The 23,103-nt window shown below is 36.9% G+C and overlaps 3 protein-coding genes across 5 annotated transcripts in view; 2 read left to right on the top strand and 1 right to left on the bottom strand.

Moving 5' to 3' along the window:
- The window catches only part of LOC146373909 (von Willebrand factor A domain-containing protein 5A-like), a 31,312-nt gene extending 28,611 nt beyond the window's left edge, over positions 1–2,701 (top strand). The window contains exons 18-22 of one of the 2 annotated variants that reach the window (XM_084950887.1): positions 175–213; positions 480–512; positions 1,587–1,732; positions 2,168–2,291; positions 2,405–2,701. In XM_084950887.1, coding sequence (XP_084807013.1) covers positions 175–213; positions 480–512; positions 1,587–1,732; positions 2,168–2,291; positions 2,405–2,484 — 422 coding nt within the window. In that variant the 3' untranslated portion in view covers positions 2,485–2,701. The remainder of the gene's footprint in view (positions 1–174; positions 214–479; positions 513–1,586; positions 1,733–2,167; positions 2,292–2,404) is intronic. The other variant, XM_084950888.1, reaches the window with a different exon arrangement.
- Positions 2,702–6,711: 4,010 nt separating this feature from the next.
- Positions 6,712–10,861, bottom strand: LOC146373908 (secretory phospholipase A2 receptor-like). 2 transcript variants are annotated; one of them, XM_084950906.1, is made up of 7 exons: positions 10,288–10,861; positions 9,681–9,887; positions 9,426–9,561; positions 9,243–9,337; positions 8,389–8,748; positions 8,276–8,308; positions 6,712–8,115 (listed from the first exon to the last, which is right to left on the bottom strand). In XM_084950906.1, exons 1-7 carry the CDS (start codon positions 10,379–10,381, stop codon positions 8,081–8,083), a joined length of 960 nt encoding a protein of 319 aa, XP_084807032.1. In that variant the 5' UTR covers positions 10,382–10,861; the 3' UTR covers positions 6,712–8,080. The 2 variants fall into 2 exon arrangements, with proteins under 2 accessions (XP_084807032.1, XP_084807033.1); XM_084950907.1 differs by having other exon boundaries at positions 9,681–10,373.
- Positions 10,862–17,801: 6,940 nt separating this feature from the next.
- chordc1a (cysteine and histidine-rich domain (CHORD) containing 1a) lies at positions 17,802–22,777 on the top strand. The gene is given in 9 exon segments (XM_084950147.1): positions 17,802–17,940; positions 18,563–18,583; positions 18,586–18,611; positions 18,845–18,901; positions 20,280–20,443; positions 20,739–20,842; positions 20,933–20,991; positions 22,474–22,544; positions 22,663–22,777. Coding segments are annotated over 9 exon segments (681 nt in total). The 5' UTR covers positions 17,802–17,876.
- Positions 22,778–23,103: the final 326 nt, after the last annotated feature.

Here is a 23,103-nt window from a genome sequence, read left to right as displayed (position 1 = left end):
AATTAGAAAGGTTACAATGATATACACTTAAATACTTTTATACTATTTGTTTTGTATTTGTATATCAACAAGTCAGTAATTTAGTGTTCCTCAGTACATTTCATAAGAATTTGCTGACTTTTTTTTTTTTTTTTTTTGTGCGTGTGTTAAATTCTTTATTTTTTTACATTATAGTGTGTAACTCCATGGCGAAGTGTGACAGAACTACCAAGGGTAAATAGAACCTAAATGACACATTTAAACATCTATGTAAATGTGTAGATGTGTGTAGATGTGCATGTGGAAAAAAACCCGTCATGTTCTGTTTTTTTTTTTTTTGTTTTTTTGTTTTTTTAAACTTATTTCACATGTGAAATATGCAGTACTTTATGTATAAGACCATTATTACTGCCAGTTATAATGGGCTGTATCTTTAAACAGAAAGTGAAGGTTGAGTCATGTATTTTATTTTGTTTTATGATTTTAACCTTGTGATGTAGAGTCTATCTTTCGAGGAGTTGTACATGACATGGGTAAGTAAAACACATTTCTATTCATACGGTAGTAATCACATAGTGTGGTCCTCCATGTGTGTATGTGTATAAGTAACATATGTATGTAGAGACAGTACGTAGTCTCAAAAGGGTTGCAAATGCGTATTGATGTACAGATGTACGCATTTTGAAATTAGTTTTAGGTGAGGTCAGATTGCTTCGTATTTGTGTGTGAATTCAAGCTGGTGTGAGTCTTCAAAAGTCACACCCAAGTCATTGTACACACTTGTGTGGTTTAGGCTTGGTTTAGGCTTATGGATCAATCCTTTTGAACACATTTTTCTTCATACATATGCAACAGTTAGAGGAGCAAACAAGCAATAAAAAGAGTAAATACAGAAAAACCAATTTTAATAAATGTAAGAATCCATGTTTTGTACTTGTAATTTAGGCATTTCTGTGAATACACAAACGGTTAGACACAGAGGAAATTATGTGAGCTGTTACATGTAGGAGTTGGTATGGTGGTCCGGAACATCATGTATATCAAGGTTTGTTTTGGTCCTCTGGAAATTATTATTTTCTTAATGTGTGTGAACCCATCAGTTATAATTGCAGGGTTAGAATAAAATAAGAAAAAAAAGCATGTATATTCTTGGTAGACATGAAGGGAATTTAACATCGAGTGGAAGTGACTGTACAATGTTTAGTTCAGTTGCTTAGATAATGAGATCCAGTTTTCTGCCATTGAATAATTAGTCTTGTATTCCAATAAATCAGATCAAAACAATTTAATTCATTGGCCATATATTTTCTCTGTTAAGCATGTGAACGGCATACTTTACATCATAATTTATCAAGCTTTCAACTCACTTACTTTCAGATGGTATTCATTAAAACCTCGGTAATTGATGGCGTGTTATTGCCAGCTTTTATTTTTCTTTAATAAGTTCACACTGTTGAAAACATTTTATTTGTGATGTTGATCTCAAATAAATGTTTATTTGTTCCATAGTTTACAAGAAGGTGGTTTATGCACTGGTTTATAGAGTTCTGTCTTCTCATCTAACACCATAATCGGGTCTGGTTTTTATTTCATTTTTGGTTTTCCAGCTGCTGCCCCCGAGCAGCCACCCAGAGACCCTTTGCTGCACTTAGTCTCCCTGCAGGGGGCGTCTGGCTGCTGGCTGCTTGATCCAGCTCTGGCTACTGCACTGGGAAAGACCAACGAGGAGGTGGAAAAGTCAAAGCCTAAAAAGGTGGACTTTTTTCAGTTTCAATAATAACAAACAAAATGATAATGTTAGTTATTGTAAGTCAGATGCTTCATGCTCATGTTCCATGATTTGAACAGAAACACATGATGTAATTAAAAACACAACAAATGACAATGAAGTCAAACTAAATGTAGGCCTTGAAAATAAACATCTGTATATCAGAAGCTAAAACACTGGTGGTAATCACACGTCTAGACAGAAATCCCTTTGGGGTTACATCAGGAACAGCATCCAGTGTAATAATCTACCAAATCAAATATGCAGAGCTACACAACTTGGTGACCCCTTGTGACTAGTAAGCAGCCAGAAATAACTAATACTACTGGTTGTAGAAAGTAAAATCATGTAGGATTTTTTTTTCTTTTTCTTTGTGTGTCCTCTCTGTTTTATTTTATTGTCTTTGATTTGTTGAATTAGGCCAACAGTGAAGTGTGGGCCACCATTCTGGCTCTGATCTGGCTTCATGCTTTCAAGATGGATGCAAAGGACGAGTGGGAGCTTCTGGCTATGAAGGCTGCCTCATGGCTCCGTGCTCAGAATGGTAGTAACAATGATAATAACAGATAAAATGCTTTAAAAAATTGTTTCAAGCTACAATCTACTTTCTCTTCCCTCCATACATTCATTGCTTTAATGTCTGTGTTGTGTTTTCAGCACCGTGTGTGACAGAGTGTGTGGATGCTGGAAATGTCCTGTTGGGCTGCAGTGTGAAGAAAGAAGCTCTGGGCCTATGAGGGTTTTCTGAAAGTGGATTGGTGAACAGAAGCATTTCTACTTACACCATACTGCATTAGACTCTGTGTTGCTTTGTGAAATCTAACATTTTATAATTGTTATAAAAACAGAACTGTTCTTTGACTATAAAATGTTATTTTACATTTGAGCCCAATTTGACTTTAATGTTCAGAATTATCTGAAAACCCATAATACACTGTAAGGATTAGAAATCTACTGTGTGTGCGTGTGTCCATTCTTTTTCTCTCCCACTAGATCCCACCCACCGCGCGCACAAACACATCCTCCAATCACACACAGCTGCTCATTTGTGTACATTGCGGTTTATTTCACACCTCAAACATTTAGTAAACAATTAAGCAAATACAAGTAATCTGCAATAAATTACAGGTAGTAATAAAATAAACTACTAACTCTTTTACGCTACGTCCGCACCTACACGGGTATTTTTGAAAACGCAGCTGTTTCGTCCACATGTAAACGACGTTTCAAATCACCGAAAACTTAGATTTTTTAAAACTCATTTTTTGCGTTTACGTGTGGACGAGGAATACAGAGTTGGTCACACAACGTCAAAGGTATGTGCCTTTTTCACGTCACGCTGTGCGCCACATTGTTTACATGAGATGAATTGCAGAATGGCAGGTAGAGACAAAATACTGTTAATCTGACTGATCTTCAGGTTTTACACGCTTACACACGCAGTTACTGTCCCTCCATTTAGAAAGGCAGAGGTGTTTTTGTTTTTGTTTTTTTTCCATGTGTAATAATATTCAATATTGCTATCAATACATTTTTCAAAAAATGCCTCTCTGTGCAAAGTGGGTTTAAAAACATAAACAGCTGTGGGATACTGTTTGTCTGTGATTCGAAAAGCCCAGTGCGTGCTCCCCGCGAAGGGAAAACCAATTCTGCAGGGGAGACCTACCTTGGCACTTGCGCAGGTGAAACCAAAGGGAAGATATGCTTCACCATATTTTCTAGTCTTTGGCTTAGAAGACTAGTTGGTTTGGAAACATATTCAGCTATGCTTCATCTCCTGCTTTGCGTTTCTGTGGGCGCCCCGTGCTAGCAGTGTCCAAGCGTTTTTTTTTTTTGTTTTTTTTTTTGTTTTTTTTTTTCCCCCTTTACATTCGCCCTCCCCCCCTAAGGGGCGGGCCCCACACTTTGGGAAGGTCTGCGCTAGATGGTGATAATGTGCATACTTGGTTACTTTTGACTTGTTTCAAAGCCAATTTCAGCCGTTCCACTTTCTTCAGTTCAGGATGCTCATGAGATACTTTTAACAATGGGGAAAAATTAAAGAACGTCAGTGAAGATCTAGGAAGGAGATTTGGATAAACTAAACAACTGCAAACTGTGATTATCAGTTTGAAAAAAATGCATGTATGAAAAAGTTATTTGGATGTTCATCCTGATAGGACGTTCAGGAACACCCAAGCATCCCAACTCATCAGCAGCACACTAACAGTGTTTTGAACACATTTAAATTTAATAAGTGCTTTTTAATTATTCTGTGGAGTTGAGGATGGCAAACAAATTTCTTAGTTATTGGTGCGAGGTGACAGTGCTAAACATCACATCAACATGCTGTCCAAAATACAGACAAACGTCTGGAAATCAACTCACAAAAAAGTCCAGATGAGGATTCAGTTTCTCTTACTTGATCTGAAAAGTGATCCTTTATAAAACGGCTCAGGTACCTTGTCCCTTTGCAGCTTGTCTAATGTGGCTTCAATACTTTTGAGACATACCTAGACTACTATCACAATAATTAAGTTTTTTCATGACTTAATTTGGTACAGAAGTTGTTCTCTATTTGCTTGCTTGTCCTACCAAACACATCATCCAAGAAATAAAGCAGAAGAATATTGACCTTTCAGATTTCTTATTTAAATATCTACCAACACAAAAAGTATTCACAAGTTTAATTCATTTTTCCTCATTAGCTATACTGTATAATTTCAATTATACAAAGTAAATCTTAAGAATTTACTGCATACATAATCATTCTGTGGTAATGACTGCTCATCACATCTGCCTTGGACTTTCTGTCAATCTGTAAAATCTGATAGAAATGAAAGCTGGGATATGCATGGGAGTCACTTTATGGAGCTGTTTACCTCATCCCTTATTTCACTACAGAAACAAACCTGCCAAAACACCCTAAACACACTGTGGATATGCAATGTGAATAACATTTTTAAAATGTAACAAAATAAGAAAAGGTAATAAAGGCTTAAATGCGGGAATACAAACATATTGTGTGAGGTGGATCATTATTAATGTAAGTACTATCTATCCATCTGGTTCAACCTAACACAGCACATGAAAAATCTGCCAGAAACAGTTAATCCTGTTGGTTAAATGTTATTGTTACATCCAGTCACCTTTTGCCCTCGTCATGAAAGAGAGCTGCTCTCTGTATTCCATGTTTGCCACACCTGAACAGCTGCTCATTTGTGTACATGCATATCTAGCTCCAGCAGCAACACTGGGCTCTGTGTTTTGTGGTTGCAGGATTATTGCTGGTCAGTGTGAGCTTGATGTCATCATGGAAAGTGATGGTTAACATGTGGAATCTGTCCTACTGTGGTCAGATTTGCTTGTATGTTAGTGGAAGATTAGCATAGTTCTTTGCCATTTAATTAGGTGAGTTTGCTCCTGTTTTGTGGACAGCCAGAGAGATTAGGCACTGTGTTTGTGTTTTTGCATGTTTTTGTTTCTTTGCTGGTAAAAACATTTCCACACACATGGAAGTAAATGAGGGCCATGGTTTATCTGACTCTTCTTATAATGGATGTACTTTTTGACATGTTGACATGAAGAAAGAAAAAACTTGCGAGATCCCAATGTAAGACATGGAAACATGTGCATAGTGCTTCCTGTTGCTGGACTGACCCCCAATGTCACAGCCACAGGTGTCAAACCTGCTCTTTAGGCCTAACAGCTTTAAATCATTTAGTTAACAAAGTATCAGCCCTCTGAGATGTCACTAGTTCCTGCCTAACTGGCTTCAGGGGTATTTCAGCAGACACATCTGGGTTACACAAACAAAGTTCAACAGCTTCAAATGAAATGGAGGTTTCATTTGAGGCTGAAGATTAAACTGGCCTTAAAACTTTATTTTTTTTAACATTTATTTTTAAGCTATGTTTTTCCAGACATCTTTTTGACGTACTTATTTATGACGTATTTAAAAAAATAAATAAAAAAAATTTATGTTGACAACAGGAAATGTCATATTAAAATTTAATTATCTGCCTTCCCCTCTTTCCTGAAAAAACCCCCCCAAAAAACAAATTCCTGTTTCTGTGTAGCTAATGCAAATATGAATACAGAGACTGTATTGTGAGATAACATGAAAGTTGTTTTTTCAGTCAAATAGAAAGCAAATGTGTGCTTTTCACTTTTTTAAGAACAGCATGTAAGTTCAACATACCAGGACATAATTTAAAACTGATCAGATGATTTTTTTTAAGTAAATACAGCCTAAGATGATAAACAACACATCAGATATTACTCTGTGTCATTATTTATTTTATAAAAACGAAACCAAAATGCAGAAGAAAACTAGGTACACTGTTTCCTCTGTTATATAGAAAATAACAGAGTAAGAAGCAGCCAGGTTCTGCTAATTCACTTGATTACAGCCAGTGTCTTTTCTGGTCATCAGATAATCTTAGGAAACATGTTGTTGCTGCCTGTCAGTCTGTGAATGGTTACAAAACAATTTTATATTTGAAGTCAGTTTTTCTACAGTGAGAAAAGATATTGACACATGGAAAGCAAGACCGCAGCCAATCTCTCTAGGAGTGGACATCCCAAAAATTCACAAAGGAGGCTTAAACTGTCCAAACTGCATCTCACCAAACCAAAAGACTTCTGGATCAGACTGCATCATATTACTAAAATGCATCATTACACTGCATCAAATGCAGTGAGGACTTGGAAAGCCTCCGTTTTTCCAGTCCTCACTGCTACGCAAAAATGCTTTTTTCAAAATTATCCACTTTGGAGAGCGTTTTCAAAAAGCTCAGTTTTCCTTGACCAAAAACGGCGTCTCAGTGTGGACGGAAGGCCAAAATGGAGAGAAAAAGATGCATTTTCAAACAAAAAGTATCAGTGTGGACATGGCCACAAACTATTTTCATAGCACTCTGTCTTATAGTTCTCAGAGGTAACACCATTTACCACTTGGATGTTAGTACTTTGTACGAGCTAGAGTTGTTAGCCCCAAGCTCCAGCCTGCAGGCCCCAGGTGTCTGACCTCTAACCCTTGCTGCCACATGTCCATTCAAGGCCCTTGTGCGGTAGCAGTAACAGGAGTAGTAGCAATGGTAGTTGTACTAGTATTGTGCAACACACATGCAAGCAGGCTTCAGAAACTGGCATTCTTCTGACCTGCAAATGGTGAAAACATCCCACATATGCATGTCATATTCATAATTGAAATTTTGATAAGTAAAATGTCATCATAAAAAGAGTTTAAAGCTCAATTTGGCATAGACACAGACTTTATTAATCACCCAGCAGGGAAATTCACAGTTACAGCAGTACATGGGTCAAGAAGAGAAAGTGAATCAGAAATATAATATAAAAATAAACAAATTACAAAAATAGTGCACAAATTTAAAATTAGCCAAACAACCTATACGAGAGTAATTACTACTAATCTATAAATGACTGTTATATATAACAAATACACTCCATGTCAGTATAAAGCTGAGTGTCATTCCTGATCAGTTGATGCAAGACTTATAAATTAAAGCTGTCTGCAAATAATAAGCAACCAGTTCGTTCAAAAAGTAGCACAAACAAAGAAATGACTCAAAATTTATAACTGGAACTCGGCTTATATTCCAGCAGACAATAATTAAAAGTTTTTTCTGCCTCCATAGATTAAGAATTTTATGTTTAATTATTTAACAAGACCTGTGACTTCAAAGCATGTGCATTCAAATTTCGGAACAGGCCCAACATTGTTGTTTTTTTTTTTTTTATTGGATTTTACTTTACTGCTTTACTTTGAGCAGTCTGGTTTTCTTTTTCTTTTCTTTTTTTTTTTTTTAACATTTTGTCTTGTGAGTGTGTATTTTTCTAAAGAAATCTGCGTCTGATTTCATTAACACAAACTTTGTATGCAGTTTACAACAGAGGTAAAGAGATTTAAACACACCAGAATCAAACAGATAGGAACAAAACAAAATGTACTAAAGAACAAACCAAAAAATCAAACTTGATATTTAAATAGCACAGCAAGAAAGTCAAAACTACGATCTTGGGTAAACTATCCCAGGTTCATGGCATGTCTAAAATCTGTCACAAATAATTCTATTTTCAGTTCAGTTTAATTATATAGTGCCAAATCACAACAACACTTGCCTCAAGGTGTTTGTAATTTAAGGTAAAGAACCTACAATAATACAAACTATTAAAAATAATGACATCCAAAATAGTTTTCCTGTGAAACACAACAGTAGCTTGAAGAGAGTATTTACACACTGGATATGTTGGGTCATTCATCTGTTTCCTCAGGAATTTCATCTCAGTGTGACCAGGGAGATGCAGTATATCCTGTTCTCGATTCATTTATTAGCAACTATTCTTGTCGATGTCAATGCAAAGCACTGTAACCCAAAACACAAATGTGAATTTAAAATGAAAAAAAAAACAAATAACAGAATGACTTGTGTTTTTAGTTTGCATACATTCTTTCTAAGGAACATGAAGTGAACATAAAGTTACAAGTTTCTGCTTTCAAACTAGAAACAGTTTCAGTAGATTTACCTGCTTCAGTACAGCAAATGTTGTTTTTCAGACCTGGCAATTGAAGAAAGGTGAGATTTAAAAACATTCGGGTGCTCATACCTGACCTAATCTTAATCAAAACAGCAGCTTACGTTGACAGATGAATGGCAGTTTTTTATGGCAGTTTGCATCCAGCCACTTGATTTGTTTTGCCTCATTAACTGAGATGATCTTTCCACAGTGGTTGTTTAAGTAGTTCACAGGAAAACTGTAGTTCCACTGAGAATATAAAACCTTTGACCCTGAAATCCATTTCCATTCAGGATTTTTGCCAAAAATGGATCGTTCCAGGCCAAACCACACCCCTGTGTGTAACTCTGTTTTATTTTGCAGCAGATTTTTAACTTCAATATCGACTGCGTCATTGTAGATTTCAACCAAGGAGGAATTCTCTTGCCGACAGTGCTCCAATGCATCAATCCAAGTTTTGTTTACTGAGTGGAACTGCAGATCTGAACACAGAAAAGGTAGGTTAAGGTTTTTGCAACACAGATTTTAGGATGTGGTGACACAAAACAATCTTCTGCCTCACTGCTGCAAATGCAAAGCTCTGAGGACTCTTCTAATTTACAATGAAAAGATCACAATTTTAGTTTTCTACATTGGACATTCAATTAAAAAAATTCTGGTTCAATGCAGGTAAATATACATCATTTTACAATGACTATAATTTTAATTTTATTTTAGCATGTACAAAGTCTCATGTCTACGTTATTCTTTTATTTGGTCATTTGCATTTTTTCTTCTGACTAGTCTAGTGCTACATTTCTCCTGGAGGCACATCTTATGTTGAGTCATATTTCAACAATAAACAACAGTCAGCAGTGATTTTTTTAATTACAGAGTAATTTCCATTTTGTGTGTGTGGTAAAGCTCTAAGTTGAAAAAGTTCTAAAAACTGCTTCAAACGCAGTAAGATGGTTTCATTTTGTTGAATAAAACTTACCCGTGTCATTACAGATACTGCCTGGGTGTTCTTGAGTGCAGTTAAATTCCATCCTTACCTTCCCATTAGGTTTCAAGGAGATACATATTTTCTCTCTGTAAGAAAAAATAATTACCTGTAATGTACACTACGTAGGATTCTTAAGATTACATTAACAGCAGAATGGATGCAAGACATATTTACCCTGGTGTAAAGTTAATACACGTGTCCTTAGTAAGATTTTTGTCACAATGATTTCTACTGTCAGCTGGAATGTATGTGCTGCTTCTGCACTTCTGAGCAGTGCCAGATTTTATGTTGGTCAGTTTTATGTCGGATCCTTGGAAACCATATGTAAGAACACACAGCATGCAGACATCTTGTTTTATGTCGTTTTTTTTTTTTTAACTATGGACATTTAGTAGAGATAAGAACAAAAATGTGGTTTGGAGAGCTTACCTCTGTTTACCTGCAAAGACAAACAGCTAGTTTTGTTCATATTAAAGCTGTTCCCAGGCATACAGTGATCCAATGTCTGACCCACAACCATTAGTGTGTCAGGCTTGCTGGTTTGAAAACATTGAAGTGTCCAGTTCCAACTGTCAACTATGCAGTTAGCAGGGCAATGTATGTCTGGATCTTCTGAGGAACAGCTGAACAGCTGGACTGTTGATCACACCAAAACTGTATTTAGTTTCCTTGTATATATGTTACCATAGGTGTTTTGCTTTCCCTTTCCCTTTTATTTTATCAATAAATTAGAGAAAATGATATGCAGTAAAAAATAAACTGTTTGAAAACAAGTAAAAATAAGAAATGCAGGAACAAATGTATAAAATAAATAATAGACAAGCACAAACTTTACAAGAAACATGCATTTTAAAGCTTCAGAGGGATTGAACAAAACCAAATAACTTTTTCTTAAAATGAAAATAGTGCATTTACTAGAGCAGAGAATAGGTTCTTCTTCTGTGTGAATTGCTACAGTGATTGGGTTTGATAATTGTAATTTTGATAAAATAACGTTTTAAGGTTTCTAACTATGACCAATCAGTTAGTAACATACCCAGCAGCAGTGATAGATAGATCAGTCTTGCCATGACCTGTAAGCATGACCAGAAAAATATAGGAAAGTTATGGAAAAAACATACACAGCACATTCACGTAGAAAAGTTAAAATACTTCCACCCTTTGCCCAAGTGTTAATGTAACTGTGAAAATTACATATCCAAGGTGCAAAACTAGAGTTAGGGTACAATCTAGGCATTCAAATAGAAACACAAATAGAAACACATTATATACTGTACACTTGTTTTCATGATACAGAAACACTTCATAATGATTACTTGGATTCTAGTACTTAGTGCAAATGTCGAAACAGTTTGTCCATTAATCATAAAATCATCATAGCCAGAAGTTTTGAGTACAGTAGTTTATTTATATAAACATATATAAACTACTGTAATAATGATTCAATTCTCTTAAGACTGGTAGCTGGTATAGAAAATGAATAGCTCCTTTAATCAAACACATTGCTTAGACCTACCAAACCAAATGTTCCTTTTTCTTTTTAAACTAAATGAGTAAGTTTATTTTTAAAGATCAATTACATATAACCAAATTTCTATATTTGTGTTCTTCAGACAGATCTTGTACTTACCCCATTAAGATTTTTTAGTTGTTGTGATATAAATGCAGGCAGAGAAATGTGATGTTGTTTTATAGAGATCCACAGGTGTGCAGATGTCACCTGTTTTGACTAAAGAAACACACCCACAAATGCTTATTTGGCTTCTTCGTCTTTCTTTTTTTAAGAATCCCCTAAGGCCCTGTGGATATGCAGTGTGGTTAACATTTCTAATATAATAATATAGTCTGATATAGTAAGGGGGAAAACAAACATTCTAATAAATGAATCCAAATAAACTCTGTCAGGTTATTCTGTGCAACTTTAACAACAGATTAGCTATTGTATGCCCATCCTCTGATCTAAAAGAAGATACATAATTTGATTATAAAACTAAATCTAATCTGTATCACTGTGGGGGTGACATTCCACCGAGACATCCCATTGGAGTCTAACCACCAAATACCTCCATCTAAATTCTGTACATCAATACATTATGCTTGCTTCTCTTCTTCATGAAATCAAGGGTGCTTCTGTTATTACTCTCTCAATAAATGTTGTATTGAGAGAGACAGTCATTCTTATTTGTTTACTGTATGCTTTACATGATGCTTGCAATGGGTTCCACTGAAATGTAGACATTTAGCTCTGATGGTTTCTGTAATATAACACCATATACCTGTCTGCCTATAGTATACCAGCTTTGCAGTGAAGTCAATTTCTTAGCTACAGTTTACAAAATAGCAAAGGCTGGAACCATTTATGCAGCATGTTTTGTTGTTGTTTTTTTTTAATATTTCTTGATAGTGGGTCAGATTTCTTTATAATTGTCTCAGAATATGCAACAAATCTAAACAAGCATATTTTACTATTGTTTTTTCAGCTGCTCTTTAAAATCATCCTTAAAAACTGATAACAGGAAACTCATACTGGAATTAGTTCACAGTGTTATACTTCCCTTTTTTACCCCATGTAAGTATGTATGTAAATCTAGATCCAGAGACCTTACAGTGAGTAAGTGTGTTCAGTCAAATGGGAAACAAATATGTGGTTATCAGTTTTCATGACAAGCAAACAAATATATTGAGTCACAGCCACAATATGAAAAGGCTTGTATTTTTAGTATTATGTTTACAGGAAGTGTTGTTGAATCACAAGTTAATCTGCCACCACCTGCATGTATACTTGTAGAATTAATTTAGTGCTTTAGATTTCACATTATGACTCATTTTTCATGTTTTCAAATGTGATTTAAAAGGTTCACTTGCCTACTTATCTACCAGTACTGCAGGCATAAAGCTGGGTAAGGTGGATAGCACACATTTACCTTATCTCTATGCCACATTATCCCATGCGAAGTATAATTTACATTCAGAAAAGTAATCTCTATATTTAAGTTGTGTTTTTTAATTCATATAAGGAAGCATTCCTCCTTAAAAGTTAGTAGCTATATAATTTTCAGTTCATTTCCTTTTAATCTTTGCTGTATAAAGGTACTTTATATTGACCTGATCTGTCACAGTTACTGCAGTAGAAAGTCAACATTTTCTCTGTTTAAAATAAAGTCTCCCTTCCTCTGATGACTGTTTACTAATCTTATTCCATGAGATAATGAAAGGAAGGAGGAAGAGGATGTGGTTTATCAATAGTCTGACACTTGAATGAATCACTAACAGTTGATTTGCCACTGTGTTTACACATCTAGAGAGGAGCTACATAAACATACACATGGCGACTCTCTAGTTAACCCTGTAAAGGCAAGTGTATCATGAGTTTTTGGGATAACTAATATAAATAACTTTGTATTGAAAACAATAAATATGTATGTGAAAATATATTAAAGACAAATCTAATTGAAGTAGAACTGCTGAAGGAAACATGAAGTAAATTCTATCTATTTGTGACTGTATGCGCAGTGATGTGAATTCTTGTTTGTAATTTTTACTATTTTAATTTTCTTCGCTCTTGCTGAATTTCTTTCTGCAGTTAAATTCTAAATTGTGGACATTCACTTTCTAACCTTTTGTAAAATAGTAAAGGTAGAAGTCTGAGTATTGTTTAGTATAAGTGTCATGATCAATAGGGGAGATACTGTTAAAAAGAGGAACTAATAGGATTTGACCTACATGGCTACTTGGGTTTCTTCTTATCAGGGTTAGCCGGGAAGACACCTGGACAATTTCAAGGTAGTTAGTACTGGGCACCCACATTGGCTCCAGAACCCTGCATTATCTAATCTGTAAAACTCATAAGATCAGGGATTAGGACCCTCTTTTTATGAGAGAGTTGAAAATAATTTTCCTGTATATGGGTTTTTGGGCCTAACAATCAACACTTTACACATGTTACTTTCAGTTACAACAAAGTAACTAAAAGTAGCTTTAAGACACAGAAGAAAAAGAGTATTTATTAGGTGAAATTGAAAAGTTATTGTTATTGTTTGCACTGTGTTGTACAGAGGGTGAAAAATGCCATTTTGACATAATGTCAGTTTTACATGACTGGAATCAAGTGATAATCATAATAGAACTGCAATTAATCACAATAATAAACTAAATAGCTATAACGTGAAAAAACCTACAAAGGATTATAACATATTCAGGTCATACACATCCCTTCCTATACATCTTCTGTAATGTCTAAAATAAATAGGCAATAATTTGGATATTAAACGTCTGAAGGTTTTACAGACGGTGACAGGACTACTTCCTAGTGAAAAAAGTTTTTATATTATGGTACAAACAGGTCATTAATGTGATTGGTTAAAAAGTTGGGGAGAAGCTGTGTCTTAGGCTTGGCTCTCCCTAATCTGGCTCCTGGGTAATCTTACATTCCACTCCAATCAGACATCATCTGCCAGTGAAGAGAGAAAACAGAAAAAACTCAAACCCCTCCCAAATAATTTAATAATGGTCTGCCTGGGGGTGTATCTATCTGTTCAAACAACTGAATAAAAGGTGAAAGTCTTTTCCCATTCAACTGCATCTGAGTTGTTTCATTTAAAATTCATTGTGGTAATGTACAGAATGAAAATGAGAAACAAAGTTGTCTCTGTCCAAATATTTATGGACCTAACTGTAGGTCATCCAATCTCAAATTTTCTTGGCAGATGCTTTTGCTCATATATTCACCCTTTTCTCAAAGATTTCCCCTTTAACCTAAAAGTTATGAGTTCTTTCTCAGATCTTCAGACACACCCCATGCCCAGTGCCTGACTTTTTCCTTTCCTTCACCACCCCTAATAAGCTCTCATAAGCCAGTAAACAATGTAGAGTTATCTCAAAAAGCAACATATTTGAGGTGCCCTGAACAACAATCAACACAGAGACAAAGGGAGAAAAAGACACCACCCCTGCCTAGCACCTCTCACCAAGGCCAACTCAAGAGTGGAACAGAGTCTAACCCCTGGAAAGGAGTTAGACTCTGTTCTGCAGGAAACTGCTTCCAGAGCTTGAGTTATGCTTTGAGGTGAGCCCAGTTGGTGGCTTTCTGTCAGGAAAAGCAAGGCAAGCAGTGACTGCCTTGTCAAATCTTCAAATAGACGCACATTAAAATGTACCAAAGTAAAGCAATCTCTCTCCTTTAATCTCAGAAGCGTTGTCATAGGCTTCTTACCTATCTATCAATATATGCACCCAGCCTTTACTTTACTACCATCTTATGGCCGCAGTCAGCTATAGCCACTGAAAGCTGTCATTTCAATCTTGCAGAACGTTTTTTCTGTCTCTCAGGGTGTGTCTTTTTTTAACACTTACTGCTGTTGGTCAAGAATCCAGCAACTTCTTTTTGGTGATTTGCACATGTGCATTTTGGATGAATGCAGTGTGCGAGGCAAGCTGGCGTTGGTCTGCTTTTACTGCTCTATGAATTGTATGGAGACACAGCTGGCATTAGAAAATAAACCTAGCTTTAGTAATTTAGTATTGTAGCTGATAGGCTGGCAAAGGTAGTTTAGAAGAAGAAAAGTATGTGATGTAGTTTGAAAATGCTCTTAATAACTCCTTTATTACGTTAGCAAGGAAAGCTGTAACCATGATGGAGAGGGCACAACAGCACTGACCACACCTGGTCAAGTAAATCAGGCAAGTTGAGCAGGTTCATGATCAGAAGTACTTTCAGATTAGCATCTATGAGAATCTCTGAATGTAATATGTTTAACCAGGTTTTAATCACCACAGTTGATACTGACTTTTGTTAAGGCCACATGTTTATTCAATTAAAGAATAATATTTTACAGTTCATCAATCAGGAAGGATTGCAGAAAGATATTCATGTAGTGTAAATACAGATAGCACAAACTGTATGTTTTAATCTGATCTCTTCTTGCCTTTCTCTAACAGTCACACACCAATTCAGGCTCTTTCCCCATTAGCAAGGTGACATTCTATATCACAAGCTAGTTTTGGATGCCGGGAATCGGAGTGCTGTGACCTCTGAACCTGACTGCATCTCATCCTCACCGACCGACCACAGTATGTGAGGACTCAGGGCTGTGTGTCGGACAGGGTCGTCTGCAGTACGGGGGCCCCACAGGGAACGGTTCTGGCTCCGTTCCTCTTCACCATCTACACTGCAGACTTCTCCCACAATTCCACCCAGTGCTTCCTGCAGAAGTTCTCTGATGACTCTGCAATAGTCGGCCTCATCACTGATGGGGACGACAAGGAGTACAGAGGACTGACCCAAGACTTTGTGGACTGGTGCCAGCTGAACTACCTCCAGATCAATGCCAGTAAAACCAAGGAACTGGTGGTAGACTTCCGCAGGCACAAGCATTCTCCACTGCAACCACTGAACATCCAAGGTATGGACATTGAGGCTGTGGACAGCTACAGGTACCTTGGTGTTCATCTGAACAACAGACTGGACTGGACTCATAACTCAGATGCCCTCTACAGGAAAGGGCAGAGCAGGCTGTACCTGCTGCGGAGACTCAGGTCGTTTGGAGTGGAGGGCCCACTCCTGAAGACCTTCTATGACTCTGTGGTGGCTTCTGCTATCTTTTATGGTGTGGTCTGCTGGGGCGGCAGCATCTCTGCCGGGGACAGGAAGAGACTGAACAGGCTGATCCGAAGGGCCAGCTCTGTTCTAGGATGCCCTCTGGACCCAGTGGAGGTGGTGAGTGACAGGAGAATGGTGGCTAAGCTGTCATCACTGTTGGACAACATCTCCCACCCCATGCAGCAGACTGTGACAGCACTGAGCAGCTCCTTCAGTGGGAGACTGCGGCACCCACGGTGTGGGACGGAGAGATTTCGCAGGTCTTTCCTCCCCACTGCTGTCAGACTCCACAATAAAGACTTTAACTGATCAAACACACACATCCACACATGTGCAATAACACTAAGTGCAATAATCTTTTCTGTCATCGTTGTATTTTTACTCAGTTGTATATAGCATTTGTATTCTATTTTTATCTTATTGTATATTTATTTTATTTTATTCTACTGTATATAGTATTTTATTTTATTCTATTCTGTACAGTTGTGTACTGTATTTATTCTTATTGTATCCTAATTTTTTCCTCATAACTTTTGCACTGTCCACTTCCTGCTGTGACAAAACAAATTTCCCACGTGTGGGACTAATAAAGGTTATCTTATCTTATCCACAGAGCACACAATCACTATTTCTTTCCATTATTGTGGAATTTCTTTTAATGTTTTCCTGAAGAAATTTTCAGTTGAATACATGCAACGTGCTGCAAAGATTTACGTTTTTTCAGTTTGACAGAAAAACAAATGTGCGATTTTACCAAAAATAATTTGTAAATAATCAAATATGTATTCCTTTACCTATTTTTAACTAAAGCTTAATATTATGTTATACAACAAAAAATAGCAAAAAAAAAAAAGTTTTTATTACTTTGATACTTGCATTTCTTTATGCATTTGTATTAAAACTTTTGTTTAGTCATCTTTATTTTCATGGTGATAACAGCAAGATTTGTATTGATATTCAAGGACATAGCTTTCCATGTTTTTCCTAGTTAAATTCACAAGTCAGTCTACATGGCTCATTCAAATATAAATACAGAGACCTGACTGTAAAAGACTTTGTTTAGTCAAACTACTTCTATCTGACACTCCTCTTGTCAGCTGTTAGTGTCAGTTGTTCTAAACTCATCTGGTTATGACACAAAATGAGTACACTCCTCAGTGACAGCAACACTAATGAGGTCTTAAAATGAGACCTTACAAGCAACTACCAGAAGAAAGTCATCAGTTGCCTACAACAACCCATTGACCACCCATACTACCACCTTTACCTCAGTAAGACCACACTTTGTATATACCGACTTCCAAAGGTCCAGAGGAGTCCCACTCAGACCTATTGTTAGCAGTATGAACCTACTACAACTACAACATTGCTAAACACCTTGCCACCATCTTAGCTCCTCTCATGGAAAACATACCACATCACATGGAAAGCTCCACTTACTTCACCAACAAGGCCCACAAAGATGCTTAATCCAGATGAAATCAAAGTGTCCGTTGATGTGGTCTCACTTTTCACTATTGCATCTACAACTGAGACAGTTGAGACAGAAAATAGTCTTTACATGGAGAGAGTGGAAAGTAAAGATCTTGGCTCCTTTGAAAAGATAGCCGCTAACTGGTAGAAACATAAAGTTCACAAGGAAGGATAAACAGATCAAACAGAACAAGACTCAGCTGTACAGCTGAACTCCGTGGATAAAAGACACTTTCAATTTTCGAAATATTAATATTATCTTTCGATAAGATTAAATAAATAGTAAAAGGGACGGTCGAATTAACACGTGTAGTAGTCCCCGCCCCCTGTCACAGACGTGCACACAGCTGTGTGGCTGGACAGTGCGCGAAACTTCGGAGATTTCCGGCTGCTGACGGAGCTTGTCGAAGTTGGAACCGCAGCAGTGGGCGACATATGGCAGCAGCTGTGACCCGTCTACACTCACTTTATACACAGTTTGTCTCAGGAAAACAAATTATTTAGAAAGCAGAGCTGTGTGTTACGAGCCTGTGGTTTAGCTTGTGAACGGGAACATGTCTGTGCTGTGCTACAACAGGAGCTGCGGAAAGCGATTTGACCCGGACAACAACCCCGACGGTAAAAACGTTAAACAACCAACTAAATTATACCTGAGGATTTTGTGTTTTTCTTTTACATGGCTAGTTTACCTTTATTTTAAATTACATGATAGTAACTGACAGCGGGCCATTTTTTATGTTATAAGATTATATAATTAGTTATATCAAAATTGAAAGTAACTTTACTCATTGCTGGTGGTTAAGTGGTCATTAACGACTTATATTCGAGGCGTTTACATGGTGATTTATAGGTATAAGGCTCGTTAGTTAAAGTTTTGAATCTTTAGGTATCTGCGATTAAAGCAGTTTCTATTCATTTGTTGGTCTTATTAAAGGCTCAGTTAGAAGACTCCTAAACCCAGCTTCGGTTCTGTCATCTGTGACAGTAAAAAATTGGTTTGCTGTTACTTTTCATTTTAGCTATCAGGTAATACACCTGTTAAATATTGAGCTCTAACAAAACAGTAGTGCAATTTTATTAATGGAAATTATTCGTGATTTGATCAATAAACATAATAACTAAAGGCCGTTTAGATATATCAATGCTTGGTGCTTTGCTTTCATTATGACATTGGTGACTTTGTTATAAAATGAATAAGTCGAGGCGTGGAGTGTTCTCATATCTGTTTCTACACACGCAGATGCTTGCCTCTTCCATCCGGGGTACCCGTGTTTCATGATGCTCTCAAGGTAAGCTGGGGTCAGCCTCTATGATACTGTATGCTAAATGCATACATGGAGCGTCGATTCTCCATTAGCCTGCTTCACTGTATTCTTGGTCATTTTTTTACTTGCAACTGTTATAAGAGGGCAACTTTAGCAACAGTTTTTTTTTTTTTAAATAAGGATGGTTTTGATGCATGACACAAACACAGAGAGAAAGGGTTTGCTGTTGTGTTTTAATAACTTTGTTTCTGTTACAGGGTTGGTCCTGCTGCAAGAGGCGCACCACAGACTTCTCAGACTTCCTGAATATTACAGTGAGTACAGTTAACAGAAAGTTGCAACACTGTTCCATTTTTTCTGTAGGTTTGCATGCTTTGGTGTAGAACCCAACCAACTTCTAAATTGAAGCACCAATATTTGGTCAATATTCGTAATTTGCTGATATATTGGTTTGAATGTCGATGTTGCACAGTTTGTTCACCAGAGGGCACTCTGCAGCCTTGCTCTAATGCACTTGTTTAGAATACCAGAAACACAACAAACCACTGCATACTATGAATAAAATTAAACAGAGTCAGGATTTTTTTCTTCTTCTTTGCCTTAGCTGGCTCGACAAAACATAACAAGCTTCACAATGGTGGTTATAATTTTTTTCTGTTAAGCAGGGCTTTCTGCTTCAGGCTCTGAGCATGCTCACGCAAAAAAAACCCAGGATGTTTCACATTGTCTGAATGTCTTATGCCTTGTTTTCTCCACCAAATGATCCATGTCAGTGCCACCTACTCCAAATGGAAATGTTATCAGATGATAATGATAATATGGTCATAAAAATCTATAAAGAACATGAACAATACAACAATAAGTTCCAACACTATCGCAAATAAGATGAGAATAATGCTGCAGAAAATCCATCTGGGGATTCAAGTTCAACTTAATTATTTCAGTATTTAGTGCAGCTGTTTATTCACACAGTTGGTGTTCATGGTGTTCTAAAACTTTGAACCTGATACATTTAAACAGTAGAGGGTTACTGTTCCACAGCCTAATAAAAGAGATATGGAAATCACTTTAGTTTGTCAGCAGATCAAAGTGAGATAGAATCTAGTAAAACAGCATTTATATAGTTTCTGCATCACCAGATTAATATGCATATTGTGGTGACAATGCAGTTCACAATTTGAAAAAAAAATCAGGAAGGTACAGTTTAACAACTTGCACATATGAAGCATATTTCACCAGCAGAGAGTCTGTTTTGCACTTAAAATATGTTCTAATTGAAAGAATCAGTCAAATCGTGCTCTTTCCAGGTGATTTTACACCACAATTCTGAACTTAACCTGCTCCCAACCTGGCTATGTGTTCAGGATAAATTACGTGTTCAGGAAAAACTTAACCTTAATGGCACTAAATATCCTTAAAACAAAGGTAAAAAAAAAAAAAAACTACTTTAGTGACACATAAAACTCTGATTTTTAAGGTCAGCAGAGCTCGCCTACCCATTAATCTGACTTCATAGTACACTCCTTAGCTGATCCGAGCAGTCAGGCAAATTGTAAACAGTGTATAACAAATGTTATAGAAGTCTTTTTATGTTTAAGGAAAGGGGAAAGGAAAGAAAAGGGGGAAAAATAATTCGATTTTTATCCAGGCCAGTCTTAAAAATCCTGTATTCGCCCTTTGTGTGTATAAAAGGGCTGCAGCCGGGGCCCCCACAACAGTGACAAACCAGCAGAGGCAGTGCAGCCAGAGGTGAAGACGTCAGGAAAGAAGAAGGAGATCGGAGAGGAGCTGAAACCTCGAGGAGACCCTTACATCATTCAAGCTCCTAAACCACAGGAGCAGGTCCACAGACCGAGGTCGGCAAATTTGTTTCTCTGTCATCTCTAATTTGCAGAGTAAAGAGTCCCTGCTGCAGCTGTTTTTGGTTTCCTTATTCCCAAACTAACTTCCTGTAAAGGAATTCACGCAGATGAATAATACGGAAATAGTCACTGCTGGTTGACTAGTACTTTTAATTGGTGGCCACCTGAAAGTTTTCAACTTTAATCAAAGTTGACTGATCAGAAGGAGAATCTTATCATTTTACTTACCTGTCTGCTTTGTTGATAATGAATCACTTACACTTTGTTTGTGTGTGTTTATTTATTTCAGAGATGAGACACCGCTGGTCAGATTACAGCAAAAGATGTCCCCTTCACTGAAACAGGCTCTTGAAAAACTTAACCTTAATGGCACTAAATAGCCTGAAAACAAAGGTACACACACAGATTTAGATGTTATTGCAGAGAGTTAAAAAAGTGTAAATGGTTTTTGAAAACTAAGCTGTCTTTCTTTTTTCTATACAGAGGAAGAGGGAGAGGAGGTGAAGATTGGTACTTCTTGTAAAAAAGGAGGATGCTCTAAGGTATGCTGCAGATTTATCTACCAGGCAGGGTCTAAAGTGATTTTTATGTGACAGTTTAATCACAAAGTTTAGGTTTTTCACCTTAGAAATTCTGTTATATACATAGACCAGAAGAGATGGTTGGATGGGAAAGAAGTTTCTGGATCCGAGAAGTGAAGCCAATGTGGGAATACCTTAAACCTGCATTCTGTTTAATGGCCACCAGATGGTGGCTTGTATGGTTGTGTATACTTAACAATAGGGGTGGGTTTTTATAATCGATTTATCGATTAAAATCGATTCTGGCTTGGATAACGTGAAATCGATTCATTAAAATCCTGAATCGATTTTTTAATATAAATTTATTTTGCCCGAAATGCCAGAATCTCAGGTGAAATCTCACAAAATTTCAACAACCACCAAACAGCTAAGACAGTAAATGCGAGCAGGTACACGGATTCTGCACAAAGACGTAAACACACAGCGCGGACCCGCGGATCAGAATCAGTGAGTTGTCGCCTTTCTCACCCGACGGCACGGACACGGTCGGGGCTGAAAGCCGACAGCTCGCTGATTCTGATCTGTCGGCGGGTCCGCGCTTTGTGTTCACGCCCTTTTTGCGCTGATTCTAAAGCTGTTAGTTTGATCTCTCTCCAAACAATATTGACCGAACCAGCAGCAAAAGAAGATCCAAACTTCGCTTCACATAAACATCGTCATGGACTCCCTCTGACTTTTACTGTTTTGCTTCCACCACGATAAAATCACACTTCATGCACAGCTCTCTCTCTTTCTCTCTCTCTCTCTTTCTCTCTCTCTCTCTCTGTCTTTGTCTCTGTACTGTTTTCTGCATCATTCGCTTGCTTGTTACGTACAAGTCTACCGTTGTTTACAGCGCTGTCGGCCGCTGTTTTTTTTCGTTTACATAATTCTGAAAAGAAAACCTAATTTCTGCCGTTCAATACTGAACAAATTTAAACTTTTTAAAATTATACAAAATGCAAAACGCTTAGCCGTGTCTCTAATAAAACCGCTGTAACGTCAGAGGTAACGTTCATATGTTCATTAATGGTTTTCTTTCATTTTTGATGTACTGCAGAATATTTTTATAAAATCCCAGGCCAGGAAAATTGCCTTCATGTTTTTCTGTGTTTTATCTTCAGCTACTTTGACATAAAGGCATCTGCTGTGATGCACCTTTGATAAAGTCTTGCGTGTGTCAGCTTCCTTTTTATAGATACAAAAATATGTAAATTTACTGATCTGAATTATAATATTTCTGACTGTCAAAATTATAATGTAGCTACCTTGTGATTGACAAGTCATCATAATTTATGTGCAGTGTATATTTTAGGCAGTTATATCTTACTGTAAACACGGTTTTCTTTCTTCTATTCTTCTCTATAATGTGTTTTGAAATATTGTTTGTAACGGTAATTGATGATTTTAGAAAAAAGGTTGTTATGACAGTTACATGATGTCTGACTGACTGTTCTCTAACAGTCTTACTTTGGACCAGCAAGTGATGAGGAAGTCTGCGCTCACCTCCCTGGAGTTCCAATTATCCATGAGGGGTAAGAAGACATGCAACACGCTGTGTTACATTTAGCAAGGTGTTCATTCGGGTTATTTTATTGTGGAGGTGCTTTTGATTGACTGATTATAATGCTATATTTGTCTATATTTCTGCAGTATGAAGTACTGGAGCTGCTGCAGGAGGAAAACATCAGACTTCAACAACTTTCTGTCCCAGCAGGGCTGCACTACAGGAAGCCACCTCTGGAAGAAAAACAATCAGGTCTGTTAGGGAATTAGATCAAAGTGCAAAAATATACAAATATACAAATATAAGAGCACACAGATCATTTTATGGGGGGTAAGTGACCACCTTGTGTTTCATTATAAACTTTGTTTGTGCTTTAATATTAAGCTGTATTGCATGATCACTGTTGATTTTACTTTGACTATTGTTAAATGATTAATATTAATATAGCAGCACGTGTTTTTGGAAAGTTACACATTTGGCGCCCTCCAGTGGTAGTAACGATATAAAATAGAATTAAAAACCTAAAAGACGCCATCCCTTTTCTTGATCCTATCAGACTATGGAGGTAAAAAAACAGTGCGGTGAAC

This window comes from Perissodus microlepis, chromosome 14, assembly GCF_051167445.1.
Source record: "Perissodus microlepis isolate ML-2025 ecotype Zambia chromosome 14, ASM5116744v1, whole genome shotgun sequence".
NCBI classification, from domain to species: Eukaryota; Metazoa; Chordata; class Actinopteri; order Cichliformes; family Cichlidae; genus Perissodus; species Perissodus microlepis.
This window is presented reverse-complemented; position numbering and strand designations above follow the sequence as displayed.

Excerpts from the sequence above, each read along its gene's own strand:
- LOC146373908 (XM_084950906.1), bottom strand. The coding sequence starts at position 10,381 with ATGTGCTGTGTATGTTTTTTCCATAACTTTCCTATATTTTTCTGGTCA. Across the intron at positions 9,338-9,425 it reads TGTATTAACTTTACACCAGG|AGAGAAAATATGTATCTCCT; the intron begins GTAAATATGTCT and ends TTTTTCTTACAG. Across the intron at positions 8,749-9,242 it reads CAGTATCTGTAATGACACGG|ATCTGCAGTTCCACTCAGTA; the intron begins GTAAGTTTTATT and ends TTCTGTGTTCAG.